This window comes from Phaseolus vulgaris, chromosome 10 (assembly GCF_000499845.2).
Source record: "Phaseolus vulgaris cultivar G19833 chromosome 10, P. vulgaris v2.0, whole genome shotgun sequence".
Lineage (NCBI taxonomy): Eukaryota > Viridiplantae > Streptophyta > Magnoliopsida > Fabales > Fabaceae > Phaseolus > Phaseolus vulgaris.
This window is the reverse complement of record NC_023750.2, coordinates 2,155,614-2,178,543: the sequence shown is the minus strand read 5'-3', so window position 1 is coordinate 2,178,543 and position 22,930 is coordinate 2,155,614. Positions and strand designations below refer to the sequence as shown.

The following is a 22,930-nucleotide window of genomic DNA, read 5'->3' as shown; positions in this document are numbered from 1 at the left end:
TTGTATTATGTACTATAGTTAAAAGCCATGGATCATTTCTACTTTATAAAAAATTTAAATAGAGTAAATTTATGTTTATTCTAAAGATTTTCTATTATTTTTATTTTTTTATTATTTTTAAAGGGGTCAGTTGAGTAAAATGTGATCTCAATTTAGTTAAAGTTATATTAAAATTTGATTATAAAGTTGTTTATGCTTTTTTTATACAACCATAGACAAAAAGTTAATCTAGTAACTGAATTATCATGTTAAAGTTTAAAGTTAATTAAAGTGAGTTTTGATTATGGTTTGATGAGGAAATGAGTTTTAATAATTTAAATTGAACTAAAATGATTGGAGGATAATGTTTCAACAAATCATAGTTTGGATTGATCATTTTGAAATGTTTAGAAATTGTACTATTGGAATATTTTTGAAAAGATCCTTGAAAACACATTTGATTATGTTATTGAGGTTGATTTTCTATTATTTTTTCTCAAGCAAGACAATCATCGTTCAAGAAAAAAATAGACCTAGTCAAACTTGTTATCAACCCTATTTTCGCTCAAGCGAAAACAACACTAAAAATCAACCTTCTCGGCCAATTTTTTGCTCAAGCTAAAAAGAAAACCTTCTTTCTTTCTTTCTTTTCTTTTCTTCTTGTCTCTTCAATGTATTGGATTATGTATGAACGTTTTTATAAATGAAGTGAATATTACTTTGTATATTCAATTGATTTGTAAAAGTTTTAAATGATAAGTATTGTATGAAAATTGTCACTACGAAGGATGAAATTTGTATGAAATTAAGGTCATATATTTGAGATATTGTATGGATTATTGTTTGATTTGTTTGTTAAGTATTGACACATATGTTGTAACATACATCCTCTAACTTCAGTAATGGTCTAAGTCATATAAACTAATAAGATATCGGGTAGTGAGAAGTTGATGAGGGAGTTCTTACACACCGCAACCATATGTAGATACACAACTTGGGTTGTAATGAGATTATCCTTATCCTTTCTCTTGTAAATCTAAGTCTTGGGTATTGGATTAGATGTTAGTCTTGGATGAGGATACTACTTAATAAGATTCTTTCAGAAGACGTCAATTGATATTTTGTTTGTTAAATATCTTTGATGTATAGACTCATGTGTGATCTATATAGTTGTTGAATGTTATGGATGTATAGATCCATATGTGCTATATATGGTTGTTGTATATTAGTAATTGAATGAAATTGGATTATTGTGGTTAGTACACGAATTTTGTATGTCTATGATTGATTGGAAAAATTTAGATTATTTATGAATTACTAATCTAATTGTTTATTTATACTTATATTTTTGTATTTTAAAAATTTATTTTAATAGCATATTCTTGCCTGTGTTTGTTTTTATGATGAACTATGGTAATGGTATTATGTATACGAATAAATATGTTTATGTCTTTACAATGGTTTTACTCGACATAACATTTATATGTATTAATAGTCCTAACACATAATATATATATATATAAATAAAGAGGAAGAGTGAGTGCAAAATTTAATTATCCACTATAGACACTCGCAAAGAATGTTTGTCTCTTCATTTCTTATAAGAAGATCTCACAACGAAGTGTTAACATTAAAGATTTCTCTAAGAAATCGTCTAAAGTTGTTCCATGTAAGCAACTTTTATGAAAAGGTGAAATGTTAATTAGTGAAGACAATCATTCTTGTTAGGCTCTACAAGTGGTTGTGTTCTAAAGAATATGTGTTAGCCAAAAGTGGTTGATGTTTAAATAATATTTGCGTTGTTATCTAAGGAGTAGTTGTGTTTCAAATAATACTCATATTAGTTGGAAGTGGTTGCGTTACATGTAATATTCAATCTTAGCCAAGAATGGTTGCATTCCAAATAATATTCCATCTTAGCCATGAGTGACTACAAACCAAATAATACTCAGTGTTGAGTTATGAGTGGTTAAGTCCAAAGCATACTCGTCTGGTATGTTGCAGTGTTAATCTATCAATGAAACTTGACAGTGATGATTTAGAATTGAGCGTAGAATGGGTTTTCAGACAAATCAATATAAAAATTTTAGTGTAAATGATGGAGGAACATTTACCAAAACACATATAGGATCACTCACAAATGGCACACTATTCACCCCATTTCTCGAAGTTTTCTACGACAAATCATCCTTTCGTTCACATCATCTAGCGTTGGACATTAATCATTATACACTGTCATAAGGTTTTATTTGAGATTTTAAAGTGAACTTCCGAAACAATAATTTGAACTTTAGACACCAACTAGAAAGTTTTTTTTATTAAATATTAGCACATGAACCACAATTATTTCTTCACATTTTTTTATAATAAAATATAATGAATATAGTTTGATATTTGTATATAACTATTATATAATAAAAATAAATTACTAAAATATAAAATAATAACAATAATAACAATAATAATAAAATATGTATACAAAGTAATTATTTGTCTATAAAAACTATTTATTAAACTACAGAAAAATACATGTTTTTTTTCTCATTTGTCTTATTTTTATTCTTTAAACAAATATACATGTATAGTGCTGATAAAATAAAGCTTAATTTTCAAAACATGTAATTATTATTAATAATCATTATTATTATTATTTATTTCAATAAGTAAATAACTATCATAATTTTAATTAAAAAATTGTAAAGAAATGTTGTACATTAAAAAAAACGTTTTGCATTAATAAAAATATTTTCAATGTTTTTTAAATCAGTAGAATGTGATGAAGTGAGTTCTAATAACGTTGAAACACCAGTTTTTGTGGTGAACTGTTTACAAAAAAAAACTATCATTATTATTTATTCAATTTTTAGAAGATTTAATTGACAATTTATATTTTTTTAAGTAAAATAAATTTATATCTATGAATTTCGTCAACAAAACATAAATTTGTAAATATTTAAATAATGAAATATCTTTCGATATTCATTTCATCCTTTATGATCACGAGCTTATATATTAATTTTTCATAGACTAAATATTCATAAAAATAAATATATTACTTAAAAATAATTTAAACATGTACAAAATAAAGTAGAGAAATCTAGTAAAACGAATATGTAAAATGCTTAAAATAAATTCTTGGAAATGAATTAGTTCAAAGAGATAAAATGCAAGAAAATAAAATAAAATAAAATATTAAAGTATTAAAAGTAAATTATTAAATCAAATATCTAAAATAAAAAAAGTTCTAAGAAAGTGAGAAAGTGTTGAAACGATATTTTAGCATAATGCCAAAGAAGTGTGGAGGTATGACAAAAAGCATGGTCTTCATTCTCATCCATCCCTATCACTTCCATTCCATACTTAGTGTCAACCATTTCTCTTTATTAGTTTGGTGCCAAGAGTCATATTTAATTTTCAAAATCCATACAATATTATGATATTAAAATAAAATGTAATGAAACTCTCTTTTTTAAATCAACATATAAATTGAGACTAAAACAAAATAATATTATGAAAAGGAAAATATAAAATATAAAAATTTAAAAATTTAAGAATTTTTTTATAAGTAAACAATTAAATAATTTAATTATTATATATTTAATGTAAATGAATAAAAAAATTGAAAATTTCATTTAAAAAATACAAAAAATTTCATCCATTTTTAAAATTTAAAATTAAAAGTTTACTTAATCTACAATTTATACTAAATAAAAATATTAACATACATGTATACGTGTGTATGCATTATGTATGCATTGTACAAACTTGTAAATCGAGAAGATTTAGGAAAACACAGATTACAACCTCATAAATTGAGATGATTTAGGCTAATGTATCGTATGAACTCAAACTAAGGTGTAAAATAGTCTTGTTGAGAAGTATCAAGCAAGAATAAGAAGTATCAAGAAAGGTCGAGATCGTCTCGCACAATCATATACAATGTTTATATAACCAATCAAACAATAATAAGCATATAAAACTAATCATTATGCCTAAACAACAAAGTAGAACAAGACTAAGAATGACATTGGTCATCCCCAAGGGGTCACAAAGGTAAAAATTCATTAAGAATAGTATAATTAGACAACTATCCTAAGGTATTTATTATTGATATGATTGCTAATTTATTACTGTAGTAATTGTGATCCCTAATTACTGACTTGATGGTCAAAGTGTCTTTGTAGGTACACCATTCTTATAGGGTCAAATTCAAGATTTGTAAAAGAAGACTGAAAATTTCCAAGCATCCTAAGACTAATAAATAAGAGATCTCATGGTTTAATAGCAACCTTGTCAGAACATTTTGGCGCCACCATAAGACTAAGAAAGACTTTATTGAAAGACCACATGGTTACCACGCACAAAACAACAAGCAATAGAAAACCTCCAATAAAAAGTATAAGAAAACCACATAGACCAAACAGTGTTATTGGTGGAACTCTAGAAGTGAATGGAAAACCTAAAGAGAAAAAACACTGAAAAAATGGATACGTTGACAACTTAAATTCTCGTATGAGGCAAAAGTTGGAGGAAGGCAACATAATATCATACACTTCGACCAAAAAACATAAAGAACCTATTGGCTCCAACTTGCCACCCCTTTTTAGGTATATGAAGTTGATAGCTACTTGAGAGTACAAACCCATCCTCAACCCTCCATCCACACATATTTCGGTGCATCTTCCCGCCGACGTCTCTTCATGGAGGGAATTAGGGAGACCTCTCTCTCGGAGAGCTAGAAAACCCCACTTTAGATAGGTATGATGACACCATAGACCTAAACAAACATGTTGACATATACTCCACAAAAATTAGTATGTACATGATGGAGGACCATCCGGAAGGACACATATTGGACATTTAACAAGGGTCATTGCTAAAAGAATGGAAGAAGAAAAAGGAGTCTAGAAAACTCTATTTTTATGGAGAATTAATTTTTAATTAGGCTTCATTTTGGGCTTGTATTTCAGCCATTTCTTGGGCCATGTTTTAGGCCAATTTCATGGGCCATGTATTGGGCTAATTAGAGTAAGGTGTAAATAGAAAAATAAAGAGTCTATCTAGAGTTACAATTGGGTCTCCTTGGACCCAATGCAACTTTAGACCATCTGAAGAGTTTTTATCGTTAAAGCTTGCACCTTGGCTGCTCATAGCACTATAAATACAAGTGTTAGCCCCCTTGTAAAGGAGATTTGAATTGATAATGGAATGGTGCCCATGTTGCTAGCTCATTTGTCTTCAAATTCTCACTCTCAAGTTTGCACTTCTATTAGTGTTTTGCTTGAATCTTCTTAAGAGTTGGCCTAACCTCTCTTAAGCTTCATCATCATTCTCCAGATACCAATACTTTAAAATTTCTTTCACTAATTTTAGCCACCCAATCCCTCCAAATTCCGCACCCCAAAATACAAAACAAAAGACTCATAGCAATGCAAGCTAGGAAAAAGTCTTTTGACAACAAATTGTAAAGAATATGGAAGTATATGTTGATGATATGGTGGTCAAATTCAACATCGTGGAACAACATCTAACATATCTAACCGAAATATTCGCACAAATAAGAAAACACGATATGAGACTAACCTTGAAAAATGGATCTTCGAAGTAAAAGGGGGAAGTTCCTAAAAGTAAACCTTAACAAGTGTCAAGCGTTGAACACCATGAGGAATCAAAAAAATGTAAAGGAGGTTGAAAGGATAGTAAGAAGGCTTACTTGCCCCTCCATTTCCTTTTTAAGGTAGTTGATATTGCATTTGAAGAGAAAAGTGAAAGCCTTCAAATGGGAAAATGACTGGGATAAAACATTCCATAATCTTAAAAATTTCATATCATCACCAAGACATTTTATATCCTCAACCTTCATACAAGAATATAAGGAAGAACAAAGACCTACTTACTTCATTAGCCGACTATTATAAGACACCAAAATAAGATATTAAGTGAAAGAGAAAGTTATCTATCTTCCATTATCCATTAACTTGATAGGGAAATTATGTACACTATAAATAAAAATATTTGTAATATTTTTTCAAAATAATGATTGTGAATAATTTCTTTACTTATTATGTAATCAATAAAGTTAATTATATTTACAAGAATAGAAAAGCAGAATGTAAACATAATAAAATTAAAAAAAAATCAACATTGTTAATGGCTATAAAATAGTTGTGTACAAGCAAATCTATATTATTAATTGTTATTAATATATATATATATATATTAATAAATAAGCTCAATCATTTTTATTTATTATTTGTAAATTTAATTTAATTTGATCTTTATTAATAAATTCAAGTCCCTGAATATTGAAAATATAATAATATATATCTTTCAAAATAAATCATGCCCCCAAATTCTTTAAATGTAACAAATTGTGGTATTTGTTATAAATTGTATTATATTTGTTATTCATTTTACTTCTAATTGAATAAAAAATATTAAGGTTTTATTAATAAATTGAAGAATTTGATGTAACATTTTATTACCTGAAAAACCAAATTAAAATAAAGAAATAATAAAATTATAAAATAATTTAACCTAAATAAATAAATAGAATGAAGTATACATAAAATAAGTTACAGTCAAATAATAAGATTTTGTGTTAAATTTATTCTTAAAACTAAATTTTTTATGCATTGAATTTCACAATATTTCACACCTTCATACATATTTTTCTTATATAAGCCTAGTGCACATGATACTCAAATTAATTTATGTGGAAAAATGCATAAGAAAAGGACAATATTAAAAAATAGTGTGGATATTATATCATGGGAAGTAGTAAACATGAACATGCTGTGTCTCTCAGTCTCTTTCTGAGCTGTGAAGACCCTCTTTGATATTCTTGATAAAGATGGACGCAGATATTCAGAACCCATCTCAAGGTTACAGGTTTGGCAATCTGGGTTTTCCCAATTTTTTGTTCTTCTTCTCGTTTGCTATCGTTTTTTATCTCTGGATTGTTTAAACCCTTTTCAGCTTTTCATGTCAGATTTGATGATACTGCTCCTGTGATCATCCATGTACTTTTGCGTTTTGTTTTAAGGATTTGAGGAACATGTACTAAGACATCTATAGAAGAAAAAATGGAATAAAAATTTGAAATTTATTGTTTTATCTTTTTAAAACTAATTTGTGGACTATCATGAAGTTTTTCCAATTTTTATTTTAAATTATGCACTTTGCTCAATTTTCTTTTAAATTATGCACTTAGTTTATAAGGAACTTATTTTACTTTTTTAGAAACTTTTATGAGAAAACTCCTCCAATCAACCCTAAAAATCAGATTTTTGTGGCTTGTAAACTGATAAAAAGGTTGGGGCTTTGGTTTGGTTAAATACACTGAAGAATACTAAGGCTTTGAGTCATTCAGTTCGATTGAGTGCAAAAGCAATGAACTCTGTTATCTGTGTGTTTGGATAGTGATTTAGATGATTATATGTTGAAGTGTTCAGATTTTGTTGCATACAAAGTGGAACAGGGCTATACTGGAAAGTTCTAAACTAGACTAGTGATTGAAGTTTTTTTTATGGAAACACAGGAAATTGGATGCAGAAATGGCTTCCTCCACTCTCATTTATGTTTTCTTTTTTTGCAATTTTTATGGACATAAATACAAGATCTTATTGTATATTTTAGTTCAAGAATTCTTCAAATTTTAGGGTTGAACCATGTAAAAAGCTGTTACATTCAAATTTGACCTGTGATGTATAAGGGTATACATGAATATTATCTGACTTATCATTAGGACATGAGATACCACTATAAGAATTTTGTTGAATCTCCATGCCATTGATCATCATGGTACACAAGACAAGACATTCCTTTTCAAACCTGTTGAAAATTTTAATTTTTAAACTGTAATTACAAAACATTCCTTTTCAAATCATCACTATGTGCTTCATAAGGCCAAAGGACTCTTGAATCTAGTGCATCAGTGAACACTCTTAACATTGACTTTAATAAGGGAAATACTGTACATAAGGAAATTTTTCTACAATGGAACTAATGGTTCATTATGTTTAAGCTCTAACTATGCCTATTCTTTTGACTGATTGTGATTGCTTCAAATTCCACCCTCTCTTAATGATTAATTTGTTCTTTTCAGATTTTGTGTTGATGGAGTGCACAAGGTCAACATTATTGAATGGAACAAGAAAAGAAAATTCCAAAGTAATCAATTGGATTTGCTTAGACCAAAGCATAAATGCTGGGTTGGGAATTCCTCTTCTGAACATGCTTCATCGTTTGATGAAAATCCTGCATTAGAGAGCATGCAGATTTATGTACTCAAGGGTAGAAGAGATGCAGAAAGCTCAGAAGCTAACTCTGTCAAAGACAGCAACTCTTTATCTCAAGATTCCATTACTGCCATGTCTGTAAATGAAGAAGGTAAACTTGTAGCTGATTCTGCAATGACATACCAAGATGGGAGGCCTGCCACTTTGCTTGGTTGGGATGATGACTATAAGGCAAAGGATAATCACCACACTCTAGATGATTCTGCAGTTGATAAGGGATGCACAGGTGAAGCTGACACATTTGATGACAAAGAATGTAATCCATCTTATCATTATGCTGATTTACTGGCTCTGAAGAATCTTGAGGAAAAGATTATAGAAATAGAAAGCTCCAGAGAGGCTAAAGACAGTACTGAGGAGTCCACAGATATGGAATTTGAAGATCTTTTTTCTAAAAGAGAAAACAGTCACAAGTATGTCCTATCATCTGGAAGATGGGATGTGAACCAAGGTATGCTGCATTGCATTCTTGACAGTGAATGTTTGTGAGGATAGGATCATTTTTATGTTCATTGAAATTAGTTGCTAGAATATGTGTTCTGAACATCAAATGTTCAGTTGATAATTCCTAGGTTGACATGTTATATTTTGGTTGCAGAGGCTCAATCAGGCACAAAGGCACCAACAATTGATCAAGAATTTGAGCAGTACTTTTCCATGCTTATGCTTTAGCAGATATTACTTACAATGGAGAGCAGGTGTATATATATTTTTTATATGTCTATCTATGTATTGCTTTATGAAGATTTACTGAACTTGTTATTCTTCAGGCTTTGAACATCATAAGAAGTAATATGTAAAAGGAGTTTTTTTTTTTTTTTTACTTGTTTGGATTTATTTTAGGCTTAATTAGTTTTTGGGTGCTTTTTGCTAATTGTTTGGGTTTATTTTAGGCTGTCTTAGAAGCACAAATTGCTTAACTAATGACCAGAGCTTGTATTTTTATAATTTAAAATAAATGTTATACAATATTTTTTGTTAAATGTCATAACATTTATTTTCATAACATCAAATAAATACTATACTACAATTTAGATAATTTTTTTAAAACTATTTAGCAAAATAATAATATAAATAAATCTCTAAAATTTTATATTTTATTTATTCTACAAATAAAATAATTATAACTCAATAAATAAATTATTGATGAAATGTAAAAGTGTAAGAATTTTTTTTGGGACCAATATAAGAATTCAAAGAAAGATTCTGGACAGAGAGAAGAATACTTGTAAAGAAGCTTAAATTGAAAAAAAAAAGTAAGAATCAATGATGATGTAAAAGAATTTATAGATATTTTCAATATTCATTTTGTTTGTAACTAAACCCCTCGTTTGTTAAACCTTTATATATTTATCTAATTGGTTATTAATTGAGCTTAATATGAACTTGATAAGTTCAAATAAATCTAAATTGAAAATTTTGGATCAGTGCACTAAATTCAAATCCGATCAATTCGATAGCTTTTGATATTCAGAACCAATCCAATTAAATAATATATTCTTTATAATTCATTTTCATAAATTGATTTTAGATAATTAATATTTTGACAAAAATATCAAATAAGAATTGTACTTTGATTACTAAACTATATAATAATATTTTGTTTGCAACACCCATATAATCTAATATAAAATATTTCAAAATATATATATATATATATATATATATATATAAACAACAGTTTCTAGAAGTGTCTATAAGTACATTTTGTACTTGCAGTCTCATCTATTCATATACCAAACACAATCAGAAAATTGTAAAATAAATTCAAGATGGGTAAGCTATCAAATATAATATTAATATATAAAATTAATCATAATTCAAATATATATAAGATAAATAATATCAAACAAACACAATTTAGAATACTTGTATTGATATATATTACAAATACTAATACCTCACCATACTAAATACTTTTGATTTGTGCAACTTTTGCACAAGGGAAAGTTCATTTCACAAATCACTATATACTAAAAAATATGTTCCTGGTGTAAGAACTCTTTTGCAATTTCTTAATTTGAGATACCTTAATCTACATAATTTAGATCATAGGTTCTTGTATTTAATATTACAAACCACAAATTCACATAATATACCATCACTAGTATGTGGTCTTAAATAATCCAATTCCAAAATATAATGCATTCACACTGATTTGTTGAAGATATGATCCAAACATACCTCCCTATAAATCAGGGTTACCTCCCGAGAAATTAGCTAATACTGATTTAGTGCAGATATATGTCAGATACGACGCATCAATCAAATGGATCATTATTAAATGTTATAAATAAGCCCTCTACAATGGAGTAAGGTAAGCTTTTATCAATTTTAGAATACACTCTCTTAACACAGGGTACTTACTTGATCATTGGAGAACTTTCTGGAGGTTTATTCCCAACCGAGCACTAAGGAGCTAGGGAGAAGAAGTCTTGAAATATGAAGGAGTGAAGTATTAAAGTATAAGGTAGCAACCAAGAGACTGACACCTACACCGATTGTTACAGCTCATCTCAAGTACTATCTAAGTCCACTTTGTCTATACAAGTACACAAACCTTATTTTGTTAATTGGGGAAGCAATTTCCTTTAACCAATCAATGACAATAAAATTCAGAAATGTGAGCAGAATAATGCATATGCATGAACTCTCTATTCAATAAAGTTTGCATTAGGGTCAACCTCACATCCTTTTCAATACCTAATTTCCTTTGTTTCTTATCAACATCCCTATTATTGTTAGCACACTAAAGTCACACAACACATGTTGGTTTGCTTTAAGCTTGCAACGAAGAGCTTGCATTTTTTTAAATTATAAGAAAGACAATGACACAAAGATAAAAAGTGACAAAGAAGAAAGATAATGTTTTCATTTAAAAGAATGGAAAATTAAAATGTAAAAAGTTTGACCTGAAATAGAGGTAGAAGATAGGATTGGTTGGAGAAGAGGAAAAATAGATGAACAATAGAGAGAAATGATAGAAGCAAACAACACAGAGACAAATAACAGAGGCGAAAGGGGAAGGTGAAAGTCAAAGGAAAATAATGGAGGCGAATGGCAAAGGAGAATGACAAAGGTGAGAATGTTGGGATTAGTGTGAAGAAGAAGACACACTGCAATAATAATTAGGTTTGTTTGCCCAATGTTATTGTTAGAGATGTGACGGAGGCGAATGATAGATACGAGAATTTATGTTTGTTTATCTAATATTAGGTGAAAGAATATTCTCTGTTTTATTCAATCTGTCTCTCATCTATAGCAATGATACATATATATATAACCATAGCATTAGAACCGTACAGAACCGTACAGATTCTTTTTCTCCCATAACATCTGTAATTAAGACTAATTATAGACCTATTAATAGTGATTATATTCCTATAATTAAGTCTAATTATAGACTCATTAATAGTGATTATATTCCTGTAATTAAGTCTAATTAAGTCTAATAATGATTTTGTCCGGTAATATCCCCTCAAGTTGGAGCATGTAAGTCTTGAATGCCCAACTTGACCAAGATGGCTCCAAACTTTTTAGCACCGAGAGCTTTGGTGAAAAGGTCAGCTAGTTGTGTATGTGTGGGCACATAGGATGGAAGAAGGTGCTTGTGAATGATTTCATCTCGAACAAAGTGGCAGTCAACTTCAATGTGTTTGGTGCGTTCGTGGAAGACCGGGTTTTTAGCAATGTGAAGTGCTGCTTGACTATCACAATAAAGACGAATTGGGTCAGGATGAGGAACATGTAGAGAAGCGAGAATGTCTTTAATCCACTTTAATTCTCGGGTGGTCTTAGCCATTGATCGATATTCAGCCTCAGCAGAGGAGGCAGAAACCGTTTGTTGTTTCTGGGTTTTCCAAGAGATTGGGGAAGTGCCGAGTTGAATAAACCATCCGGTGAGAGATTTCCGTGTCAGTGGACAACTTGCCCAATCAGAATCACACCACCCAAAGAGTTGTAAGTTGTTCTCTCGAGGTAGGAGTATTCCTTGTCCAGGATGCCCCTTTAAATATCGAACAACACGAAGAGCAGCTTGCCAATGCTCGGAGCGTGGATTTTGCATAAATTGAGATAAAGCTTGGACACTGTAGGCAAGGTCAGGTCGAGTGAAACACAGATAAATTAACCTCCCAACAAGTCTACGATAAGTAGCCGGGTCAGAAAGAAAAGAACCAGTAGCGGAGCTCAATTTGTGATTTTCTTCACATGGTGTAGTGGCGGGCTTCGCACCCAACAATCCGACTTCAGTAATGATATCTAAGGCATATTTCCTCTGACAAAGGAAGATTCCGTTGGGGAGCGAGCAACTTCAACCCCCAGGAAGTACTTGAGGCGGCCTAAATCTTTCATATGAAAGCATTGATTTAAGTAGCCTTTAAAACATTGGATGGCAGTACCATTATTCCCTGCAATCACAAGATCATCAACGTAGACTAGCACAACCAACTGTATGTCATTATTATTGAGAGTAAACAGGGAATGATCCTTCGGGGATTGTTGGAAGCCGTAACGAGTGAGAGAAGAAGATAGTTTAGCAAACCAACACCTGGGGGTCTGTCGGAGGCCATATAGAGACTTTTGAAGCTTGCACACTGCCCCTGGTTGAGATTCTTGGAAGCCAGGAGGGAGTTTCATATAAACCTCATCATTAAGATCACCATGGAGAAACGCATTGTGAACGTCCATCTGATGAAGCTCCCAATCTTTTGCGGCTGCTACTGCTAGAGTTGTGCGAATGGTTACCGTCTTTACGACAGGAGAAAACGTCTCGTTGTAATCCAAACCCTCCACTTGATGATTGCCAAGAATTACCAATCGAGCCTTGAATCTTTCAATTGTTCCATCCGAGTTGTATTTGATTTTGTAGATCCATTTACACCCAAGTGCCTTCTTTCCAGGAGGGAGAGCGGTGAGTTTCCAGGTGTCATTGAGTTCGAGAGCATGAATCTCCTGTGCCATAGCATCACGCCACCGGGGTTCTCGGACCGCTTGAGAAAAGAACAGGGGTTCCTGCTCGGTGTGTAAAGAGGCAAGAAAACTTTGATGATGGTTAGAAAAGGAATCACAATTCACAAAATCATGTATAGGATACGAAACACCTGAGGATTCTATTGAAGGAGGTGACGGAACAGAGGGGCTTGACGGTATCGTGGTGGCTGCGACAAAATCGCGTAACCGTATAGAAGGCAGCTTCGCGCGATGTCCTCGCCCAAGGGGAACCGCGGCCGTCAGCGGTGGTGAAGAAACCGACGGCGCCGTCTCCGTCGGACGCGGCGGTGGATCCGCAGGTAGCGTCGAGGCTTCTATACACGGATCGGAGTCGTTGATAGTGTGGTCGAAGTCATCTGTGAGGGTAGCATCCTCCTTGGCTGGGATGGGAGATGCAATGGGTTGGTTGACGATGCAGTCATCTAGGTTTGAGGAGGCAACTTCATGAAGAAAATGTGGGTCCGTTCCAGTTTCTAAAGAGTTGGCAATAATTGGGTTTTGCAATGGTGGTGCAGTGTCCATCTTTTTGGCTTCAAAATATGGAAATTTATTTTCGAAAAAATGTACATCACGAGAGACAAAGAAAGTTTCTGTTTCCAAATCAAATAATTTCCATCCTTTTTGGCCATATGGATACCCGACAAACACACATTTTCGGCTACGACTATCAAATTTATCCCGCTGTCTATTTTGATTATGAGCATAACATAATGAACCAAATACTCGTAAGTGCGCGTAGCTGGGTACACATCCATGGATCACTTCATAAGGGGTTTTTCCTTTTAGAATGGAGGATGGTGTGAGATTGATTAAGTAGCCTGCAGTCAAAACGCATTCCCCCCAAAATTTAATGGGAAGATTGCCTTGAAACCGTAATGACCGAGCAACATTCAGAATATGCCGATGCTTGCGTTCGACGCGTCCATTTTGTTGCAGGGTCCCGACACAGGAAGTTTGGTGAAGGATACCTTGTTGAATGAAATAGTGTTTTAGACACATGAATTCGGTTCCATTGTCAGAGCGAACCATTTTAACACATTTGTTGTATTGCCTCTCAACGAGTGTGAAATTTTTTTTCAAAGTCACTAATACCTCTGTTTTTTCTTTTAACAAATAGATCCAAATTGCCCGTGAACAATCATCCACAATTGCCCGTGAACATTTTCGGCTACAACTATCAAATTTATCCCGCTGTCTATTTTGATTATGAGCATAACATAATGAACCAAATACTCGTAAGTGCGCGTAGCTGGGTACACATCCATGGATCACTTCATAAGGGGTTTTTCCTTTTAGAATGGAGGATGGTGTGAGATTGATTAAGTAGCCTGCAGTCAAAACGCATTCCCCCCAAAATTTAATGGGAAGATTGCCTTGAAACCGTAATGACCGAGCAACATTCAGAATATGCCGATGCTTGCGTTCGACGCGTCCATTTTGTTGCAGGGTCCCGACACAGGAAGTTTGGTGAAGGATACCTTGTTGAATGAAATAGTGTTTTAGACACATGAATTCGGTTCCATTGTCAGAGCGAACCATTTTAACACATTTGTTGTATTGCCTCTCAACGAGTGTGAAATTTTTTTTCAAAGTCACTGATACCTCTGTTTTTTCTTTTAACAAATAGATCCAAACTGCCCGTGAACAATCATCCACAATTGTCAAAAAATATGAAGCACCACAGGATGAAGGAGTTTTATAAGGACCCCATAAGTCACAATGAATTAAATCAAAAATATTCAAAGCTTGATGCGCACTTAAGAAAAACTTATCTCTCGTTTGTTTCGATTTTTCACAAACTTCACAAACTGTATTCAACTCATCACGAGTACATTTCCCACTTATATTAGGAAGCATTTGCACAATCTGAAATGACGGATGTCCTAATCTTTGGTGCCAAAGTGCTAGTTGATTTTCCATCTTGACATGACATGCTTGAGTCTTCCGTACCCCACGATACCAATAAAGCCCATCTTTCCGTTCACCTGCTCCAATCAGCGTCCTCGAAGTGCGGTCCTGTATAATACACAATTTATCAGTGAATGTTACAACACAATTTTCTTCATCCGTCAATTGAGGTACTGAAAGTAAATTGCATTTTAATTTGGGAACATAAAGGACATTTTTCAATTCAAGTCCTTCTTCAAGAGTCACTGTTCCCTGTTCGCAAGCTAGAACACGTTCACCATCGGGTAACCCTACGGGCACCTTTGTATAGTTTCCTTTTCACTCAAATTTTCCGGTGACCCGGTCATATGGTTTGATGCCCCACTGTCAATAATCCACAAATCCCAAATGCTCTTACCAGTCATTTTCTCTGATTCATTTGATTTTTGTTTGTTGATCATATCAACTAGTACCTTCCATTGTTCATTGGTCAGACCTGCCATCTCAAGTTTCTTGTCGTCATTGTTGGCTTGACTGTTGCTTCCACTAGCGTGTGCCACATTTGCACGTGTCGGGTTACCTTTGTTTCGCATCCCTTGGCGTCCCCTGCCGTTCCATTTGCCTTCACTTTTTGGTCTGTCACCCCACCATTCGGGATATCCGATCAATTGGAAGCATCCCTTCATGTCATGACCATTTTTACCGCAATGACTGCACGTCATTAATTTTTCTACCATATCTCCACGCCCTTTTTCTTTGTAGTTGGCCTGCATCGCGAGACCCACGACCAACCCCCTTTCTTCCGTTGATTTGGCCATCATTCTCACTCTTTCTTGTACCAACATAGCATATACGCGGTTCAGAGACGGCAATGGATCTGAGGCCAGAATGTTTGATCTTACTGTCCCGTAGCTTGCGTCATCCAACCCCATAAGGAGTTGATGAACCTTCTTCTCCTCCCTTCGTTTTTCCAACTGAGCACCAATCCCACACTTGCATCCACCACACGTACAAGATGGAATTTTGTCACTGTTAGCAAGCTCATCCCAAAGGACCTTCAATTTTCCAAAGTAAGTTGCCACCACCATTCCCTCCTGCTTGCATCTTGACAAGTCCGACCTTAGTTGTTGAATTCTAGGTCCATTCACGACCGAGAATCTTTCTTTAATGTCTTCCCACAAGTTATGTGCAGTCTCAGCATATGCTACTGTGGATCGTAAGCTTGGTTCAATGGTGTTTAGAATCCAAGATACAATCATGGACTGCACGGTCCACCAATCTTCAAGGTCGGGTGCCTCATCCTCTGGTTGGATATGTGTTCCATCAATGAAGCCCCATTTTCTCCGGGCACGAAGCGAGATCTTTACTGCTCTTGCCCATTCGTCGTAATTTTCTCCGCGCAATTGGACTTGCGTGATTATGTTTCAGGGATTGTCACTCGCGTTGAGATCATATGACGAGTAGGTCTTCTTAGCACCTCCTCCTTCGTGCTCTGCTTTGTTGGCATTATTTTTTTCTGGTGCATCTGCCATGGTTGTGCACCGTTGCCTTTGCTTTGTGTTTGTCGGGTATCAGAGTTTTGTGCTCTGATACCATGAAAGAATATTCTCTGTTTTATTCAATCTGTCTCTCATCTATAGCAATGATACATATATATAACCATAGCATTAGAACCGTACCGATTCTTTTTCTCCCATAACATCTGTAATTAAGACTAATTATAGACCTATTAATAGTGATTATATTCCTATAATTAAGTCTAATTATAGACTCATTAATAGTGATTATATTCCTGTAATTAAGTCTAATAATGATTTTGTCCGGTAATATTAGGGTTGAAATACAATGGAGGTGAACCTCAAAGGCAAATGATAGAGACGAAACAAAGGAGGATACACCATCACTACGAGAGTTGTAGGTTTGTCTAGGGTTATAAGAACTACAGATGACTATGAGACAAGTGTTAGAATGAGTCTAAGGTTGAATCTTGTGTCACCCGTATGAAACTCATCCCCATCTTCTATAAAAGTAAGTTAGTTTGAGTTAGATCAGATTTGATTCAATCATAAATAAAACTCAATCTAATATAATTAAATTATACTTGATAAGTCGGGTGATCAATTAACCCAACCTAATAATACTTCTATGATTATACAAATTTTTAAAAAATAAAATTATTTTAAGAAAGACAAATTCAAACAAACAAAATCATGTCGCAGATAAAAAAAATCTATTAAGTCAATATCCCAAAATATTTTATTTATAATGAAAACTTACTAATTAGAGAGACAACTTCAAATAGCAGAGTAAGTAAAGGAGTTGTTTACTTGACCATGGAAGTGGTGGAAGAAAGGGAAAGCTACGTTGGAGAAAAGAAAAAAATATATATATATATATATATATATAATATATATATTCATGAATATACATATAAATAAACTTATATATTATAAATTAAAAAATATAAATTTAAAATCTTGTTAAGTATAAATTTAATAAAAAATATCATTTAAACAATTTTAAAATATTATTTTAATAAAACAATACTTAAATAAAAATAATTATCATTTTTATTATAAAGAAATATTTTTTTTATTCTATTAGTAAAAGAAAACATTGTTATTATTATTAATATTATATTATTACATATATCAAAGGTTACCTAAAAAAAAGGAAGCATAGCAAGAATAGTCAAAGAAAATATAGTCTTGAGTATAACTACGTACACACTTTCATGCATATATATATATATATATATATATATATATATATATATATATATATTATATCTATTTAAACAATCCTCATTTCATATAACTTCCACGGAGTGCATTCTCCAGAAAATAATTTCCTATTATTATATATATATTTCGTTTAAAGAGTTTGACCATTCACTTGTTCTGGTTTAACTTTTCTAATAAGATGCAAATTAATTTATAACGAAGTAAAATTTATATTAATAATCATTCTGACATTTTATTATACATAAAGTGAAACAATTTAAAATGCCAAATGTATAAATATTTTAAAATGTAAATATATATTTCAGAATGATATATTTTGTTCACATAAATTTTTTCTGCAATGGGGTTTAATTATTTTTGTGAAATTGAAAATTTGTTATTTTCACTTTTGTACGAGTTTAGGTTTAAAAGTTGAAAGAGTTTAATAAGAGAACTCGCAAGATGAAGCATCAATACAAAAATATTAAATTTATTTTTATCATATTAAAATTGTGTAATTTTATTTTGAATTCTTTTCAATATTTTTGTCCTTATTTTATTTGAAATATATTACTTTTAGTCTTCTAAGCATTATCTAAAGTACCTTTTTTACCCTTTATAAAACCTTGTCTAAACTATTCAAATTTTACCCTTCTTATAAAGGAATAAGTTACAACTATGATGAATTGGAGGCTTATGTAAAAAAATTGTAAAGCAAAAGAATTATCTTTACACATTAAAATATTATTGCTCATGTCTTTTAAATTAGTAATATTTTGTTAATGAAGATAGTTTCACATGATTTTACATCCATATCTCAGATTGATTTTTTTTTTCTTTTTCTCTTTAGTGTTGAATTAATTATTATATTCCTTGATGGAGACAAGGAGTTATGGTTTATGATTAAAATATTAATTTGCTAAGCAACTTTGGCCCCTAGGTTGGGTTCAAGTTTTTTTTTTATTAATTGTCAAACCTACTTTACTTAGAAGTTAGTTCTGTATAAAATGTGAAATTGACCATTTCACACCTTATTATTATCATTGCTATGCAAGCAATTGCGTGACAATTCACGTGAAATGTAAAATACATAGTTCACACTTCAATTTTGTTGAACAACCAAATTTTATTGTCAACACCATTTTATATATTATAATTTATTGAATTTTTCCTATGTTTCTTGGTGTTCCATTTTTAAATAATTTATATATTTTGATTTAAATCTGTTGAGATAATATCATTATAATGTTATGACATAAGTCTATTGAAATAATATTATTATGATTAATAAATGTATATGAGATGTTATCTGCTTTTAAGTTCAAAATTTCATCACAGTTTTGTTTATAAAAGATAGTAAGAGAATTAAAAGCGAAAACTATATTTAAATTATCATTTGCGTCAAATTCTAAATGATGCGAGCATGCCGGAACATTATATAAGAAGATTTAAATTTTTAACATAGTTTTTTTTACAATAATTTTTTCAATCACAAACCTAAAATTTAATAATTTCTTTAGATTAAATTTTTTCATTTCACAAGGTTATTTTATTCAAATTTTGCTACTTACTTTGCTGCACCCTCTCCAACAATAACAATCATAATAATTTAAGAAAGGGAAATCTTGAGGAAATTTTGGTGAATGAGGAAGGCAATTTTAGTTATAGATGCTTAACATAGTAAGGCCAAAAACGAGGACTTATTTTAATGACTAATTTATTGGAATCTTACAAAGCATCTACATCAGCTACAACTACTACATCTGAAGTTGGGGAATTCCCATTGCTCTCTCTTTTGTTTTTTTTGTTTTTTTTTTTGTTTTTTGATGGTGGTGAAATTTCAATTGATTAAATGAACAATATAGAAGAAGGGACATAATTTGATGCATCATCATGTTCAATCTCAAGCTGTGACTGTTGTTTCCACAGCAATCTTTGCAGGGTATGCAACTTCTGATTTTATATCAGCTTCCCATAGTTGTGGCACAGCTTCCTTAAGGTTGTGAATGCTTTCCAAGGCATAATCTGCACCCTTACATCTTTGTGATGTACCAATCTGTATGTAGCAATCAATGAGTTATAGAGCCTCAAATTTGGTGATGCAGGGTTTATATATATACACTAAAATGCTACTACCAGTAATAGTTTCTGCTACATGACAAAATTTCCAATGACTTACCAGCACAGTGTGAAGCCCCACACGTTTTCCAGCTAGTATGTTACGGGTACTGTCCTCAAAGAACAACTGATATAAGAACCAAAAAGACAATAATTAAGCCAAGGAACAAGGAACAACATTGGATAAGTGAAAACAAATAAACTGTCCTTAATTGACTGAGGTCACAAACGTTAATCTGATGTGACATTTTTCACAATTTTTTATGTGTTACTGAGTGGAATAACTTGACGTGATAAACTAAGAAAAGCAAGACCATTTTGGAGATTAAGTTGAAACCTTGTAAATTTAAGATAATTAACTCTGTTGAAAGGGTATTTTAGCTTGAAATCATGAAGCTTGTAAAGGGTAAATTTCTTACTGTTCTTTGAGGTTTAAGGTCGGCTATCTTGAGGGCCAATTCAATGGCATTTTCTGATGGTTTGCAAATAATTGGTGTCTTTGGCAAGATTGTACTGGGATTGGGCTTAGCAAAATGTTCTATGATGTTAAAGATTTGAGAAGTGGCTGGACCATTACTAGTAGTGGTTGGAGTGGTTGTCCTTGATCCCACAAACTCAATGTCATCTTCATCATCAGAAACAGTGCTCTTGTGGATGGGATTAAGGGTCTCAAAGCATATGATTCCTTCAAAGCAGTCTTCTAATCCAAGCCTGTTAAGTGCCTTAGCTGCGTGGACTTTGTCTGCATTTGTGAAGATCTGTTCACAAAAACAAGAGAAGCAATAAAGGTCACATTAGATATTATGCACCATCTTATGTGACTTATTTTACTGCTTTTCCATATTGGTCATAGAACAACTTACAAGTTTCCTATAGGGCAGGCTCAGCAACAGGTTCCTCAGAACTGGGTCTGGTTTTAGGTTCTCATAAGGTAATCTCCCATGAACAAAACTGCAAGCAGTGATTAACAAACCAATGTCACCATTTCAAAATAAACACAAGTTTTGAAAGAAAAAAACACTTTTTATCATTTGAAAGAAAAAAAAACACTTTTTTATCAGTTTGAAAGTGATGGGGCAAAAGAAAAAGGCTAAGGTACCTATGATACTCATCATAGTCAAAGTCATATCCAATTGCCTGAATAAAAAATGAAACAAAAACAATTATGGGTGTTAGTGTTTCAAGAATTTAATAATGGAAACCAATTTCACAGGGAATATGATAAGGAAACATACCCTTAGACCAGCCATAGTTGTTCCATAATTCTTGTAAAGTAGGTTGGACAAGTCATCAATTTTGCTAGGGTGTATGCCAAGCTTCTCAACCATGTAGTCTGTGATCAATGATACCACTCACGTGAGTACAAAATTACAAAGTCATTTCTGAGAATGCTGTGACATAGATATATGGCACAGTGGCTTACCTTTAATATTTTTGAGACATGCTTCTGCAATACCAGATTTGAGGGGATACAAAGTATCATCTAAATCTGCAGAAGAATCTCAGAGTTATAACACAGCATACATGAATAAGGAAATTCATTTTGGTATTTTAAAGTTGTTCTGATAGCAACACAAGGCTCACCAAAAAGAAGGCAATCATATTTTGGTCTCTGAGCCTGGTGTCTGAAGCGGTCTTCGAACTCCATTTCAAAGCCTTAAACATAGAACAGAAAAAAAAGTGTGTAAGTTCCATGAAAGCTTCATTTGAACCAATAAAAATTTATAGGCCAATTCATTTTGATTCTCCATGGCTTTATGGAACCAGATATAGATGACTTTTTTTACTCATTAACACCAAAAGTGGTTAAAGTGTCCACAAGGGGAGACAAATAAGGGGGCAATCCAAACCAGTTAGGATAAGGCTTTGTGAAGTTTCTGAGTGGACAATTCACAGCCAGTGGAATGGATTGAATTAAAAAATAAAACAGTGAAACAGTGCCCCTTTGGTGGCACAGAACTTAAAGAAACTTGGTAACCCTTGCTTTAAATTATAAAACTTTGAAGCCACAAGAAATGGACTTGTGTGAAAGGGAACAAACCCATTAATAAAACCTTGGAACAGAGTTCATGTGACAGAGAAAACCACTTCCAAAAGTGAAAAAACTTTTGAAAGCATACAATTTGCTCATTCAACAAGCTTTCACGATCCAACTGAAAGTACCAAGTGGATTGTCCAAGAAAAAAGACATCGCTTTACAGCAATGCATATTTTTTAGAAAACACATTTCTAAATAAAAGATTTATGGCAGCTATTGTTCTTTATTCCAAAATCTGGTTCCATGCTGGTAAATTTCCAGGCAAAACCTCAAAACTCATGATCATGGTACTCATGGCCTTGTCTTAATTATGTTTGAAGGGTGATGAAGACATGGCTGATTGAAAATCAAAAGTGAAGGATTCAGGACAATGGTGCAGAGAAAAAAAAGAACCAAATAGAATGGTTTGCATGAAAGAATAGACCAAGCTATTAGCTTACCAAAGAGGGAACAATGAATGATGGGAAAGGAAAAAGAAGAAGAGGGTATGGAGAAGCAAAGTTAGAAGACAATGCAAAGTTGCTGTAGGAAGCAAGAGGGAGAAGGGGGAGAAAGAAGAGAGGCAAGAGTTGGTTTATATAGAGAAGGATTGCTTCTGTGTCAAGGTCTATGAATATAATACTGCATTATTTCTTCACAATTACGTTTAATATTCAAATTAGATGACCAATGGAACATGTACAAAGAATATTATAATTTTCAGTTCTACAAGAAAGTGACAACTAATATAATTGGTTAAGGTTTTTTCCTTCTTTTTAAATGGTGTTTTGTTTTTGACTGAATTTTAGAACCAAAATCTGATTTTTCCTTTACCTTTACTTCTGCATTACCAATTAATAAAGTATAAAGGGGAATGTGCCAGCTGCATCAGCACAAAATAGAGGTGGAGGCTC

The 22,930-nt window shown here is 32.3% G+C and overlaps 3 protein-coding genes across 3 annotated transcripts; 1 reads left to right on the top strand and 2 right to left on the bottom strand.

Moving 5' to 3' along the window:
- The first annotated feature begins 6,703 nt into the window (after positions 1-6,703).
- Positions 6,704-9,102, top strand: LOC137819133 (protein FAR-RED ELONGATED HYPOCOTYL 1-like). Its single transcript, XM_068622894.1, has 3 exons — positions 6,704-6,870; positions 8,087-8,730; positions 8,878-9,102. Exons 1-3 carry the CDS (start codon positions 6,833-6,835, stop codon positions 8,949-8,951), a joined length of 756 nt encoding a protein of 251 aa, XP_068478995.1. The 5' UTR covers positions 6,704-6,832; the 3' UTR covers positions 8,952-9,102.
- A 6,367-nt stretch (positions 9,103-15,469) lies between these two features.
- On the bottom strand, positions 15,470-16,417 carry LOC137819095 (uncharacterized). Its single transcript, XM_068622835.1, has one exon. It carries the CDS (start codon positions 16,415-16,417, stop codon positions 15,470-15,472), a length of 948 nt encoding a protein of 315 aa, XP_068478936.1.
- Positions 16,418-19,581: 3,164 nt separating this feature from the next.
- Positions 19,582-22,654, bottom strand: LOC137818095 (suppressor of disruption of TFIIS-like). The gene is made up of 9 exons (XM_068621315.1): positions 22,478-22,654; positions 21,584-21,655; positions 21,423-21,488; positions 21,235-21,332; positions 21,099-21,136; positions 20,863-20,950; positions 20,419-20,757; positions 20,061-20,126; positions 19,582-19,937 (listed from the first exon to the last, which is right to left on the bottom strand). The coding sequence occupies exons 2-9, from the start codon at positions 21,645-21,647 to the stop codon at positions 19,785-19,787; spliced, it is 912 nt and encodes a 303-aa protein (XP_068477416.1). The 5' UTR covers positions 21,648-21,655; positions 22,478-22,654; the 3' UTR covers positions 19,582-19,784.
- Between the last annotated feature and the right edge of the window lie 276 nt (positions 22,655-22,930).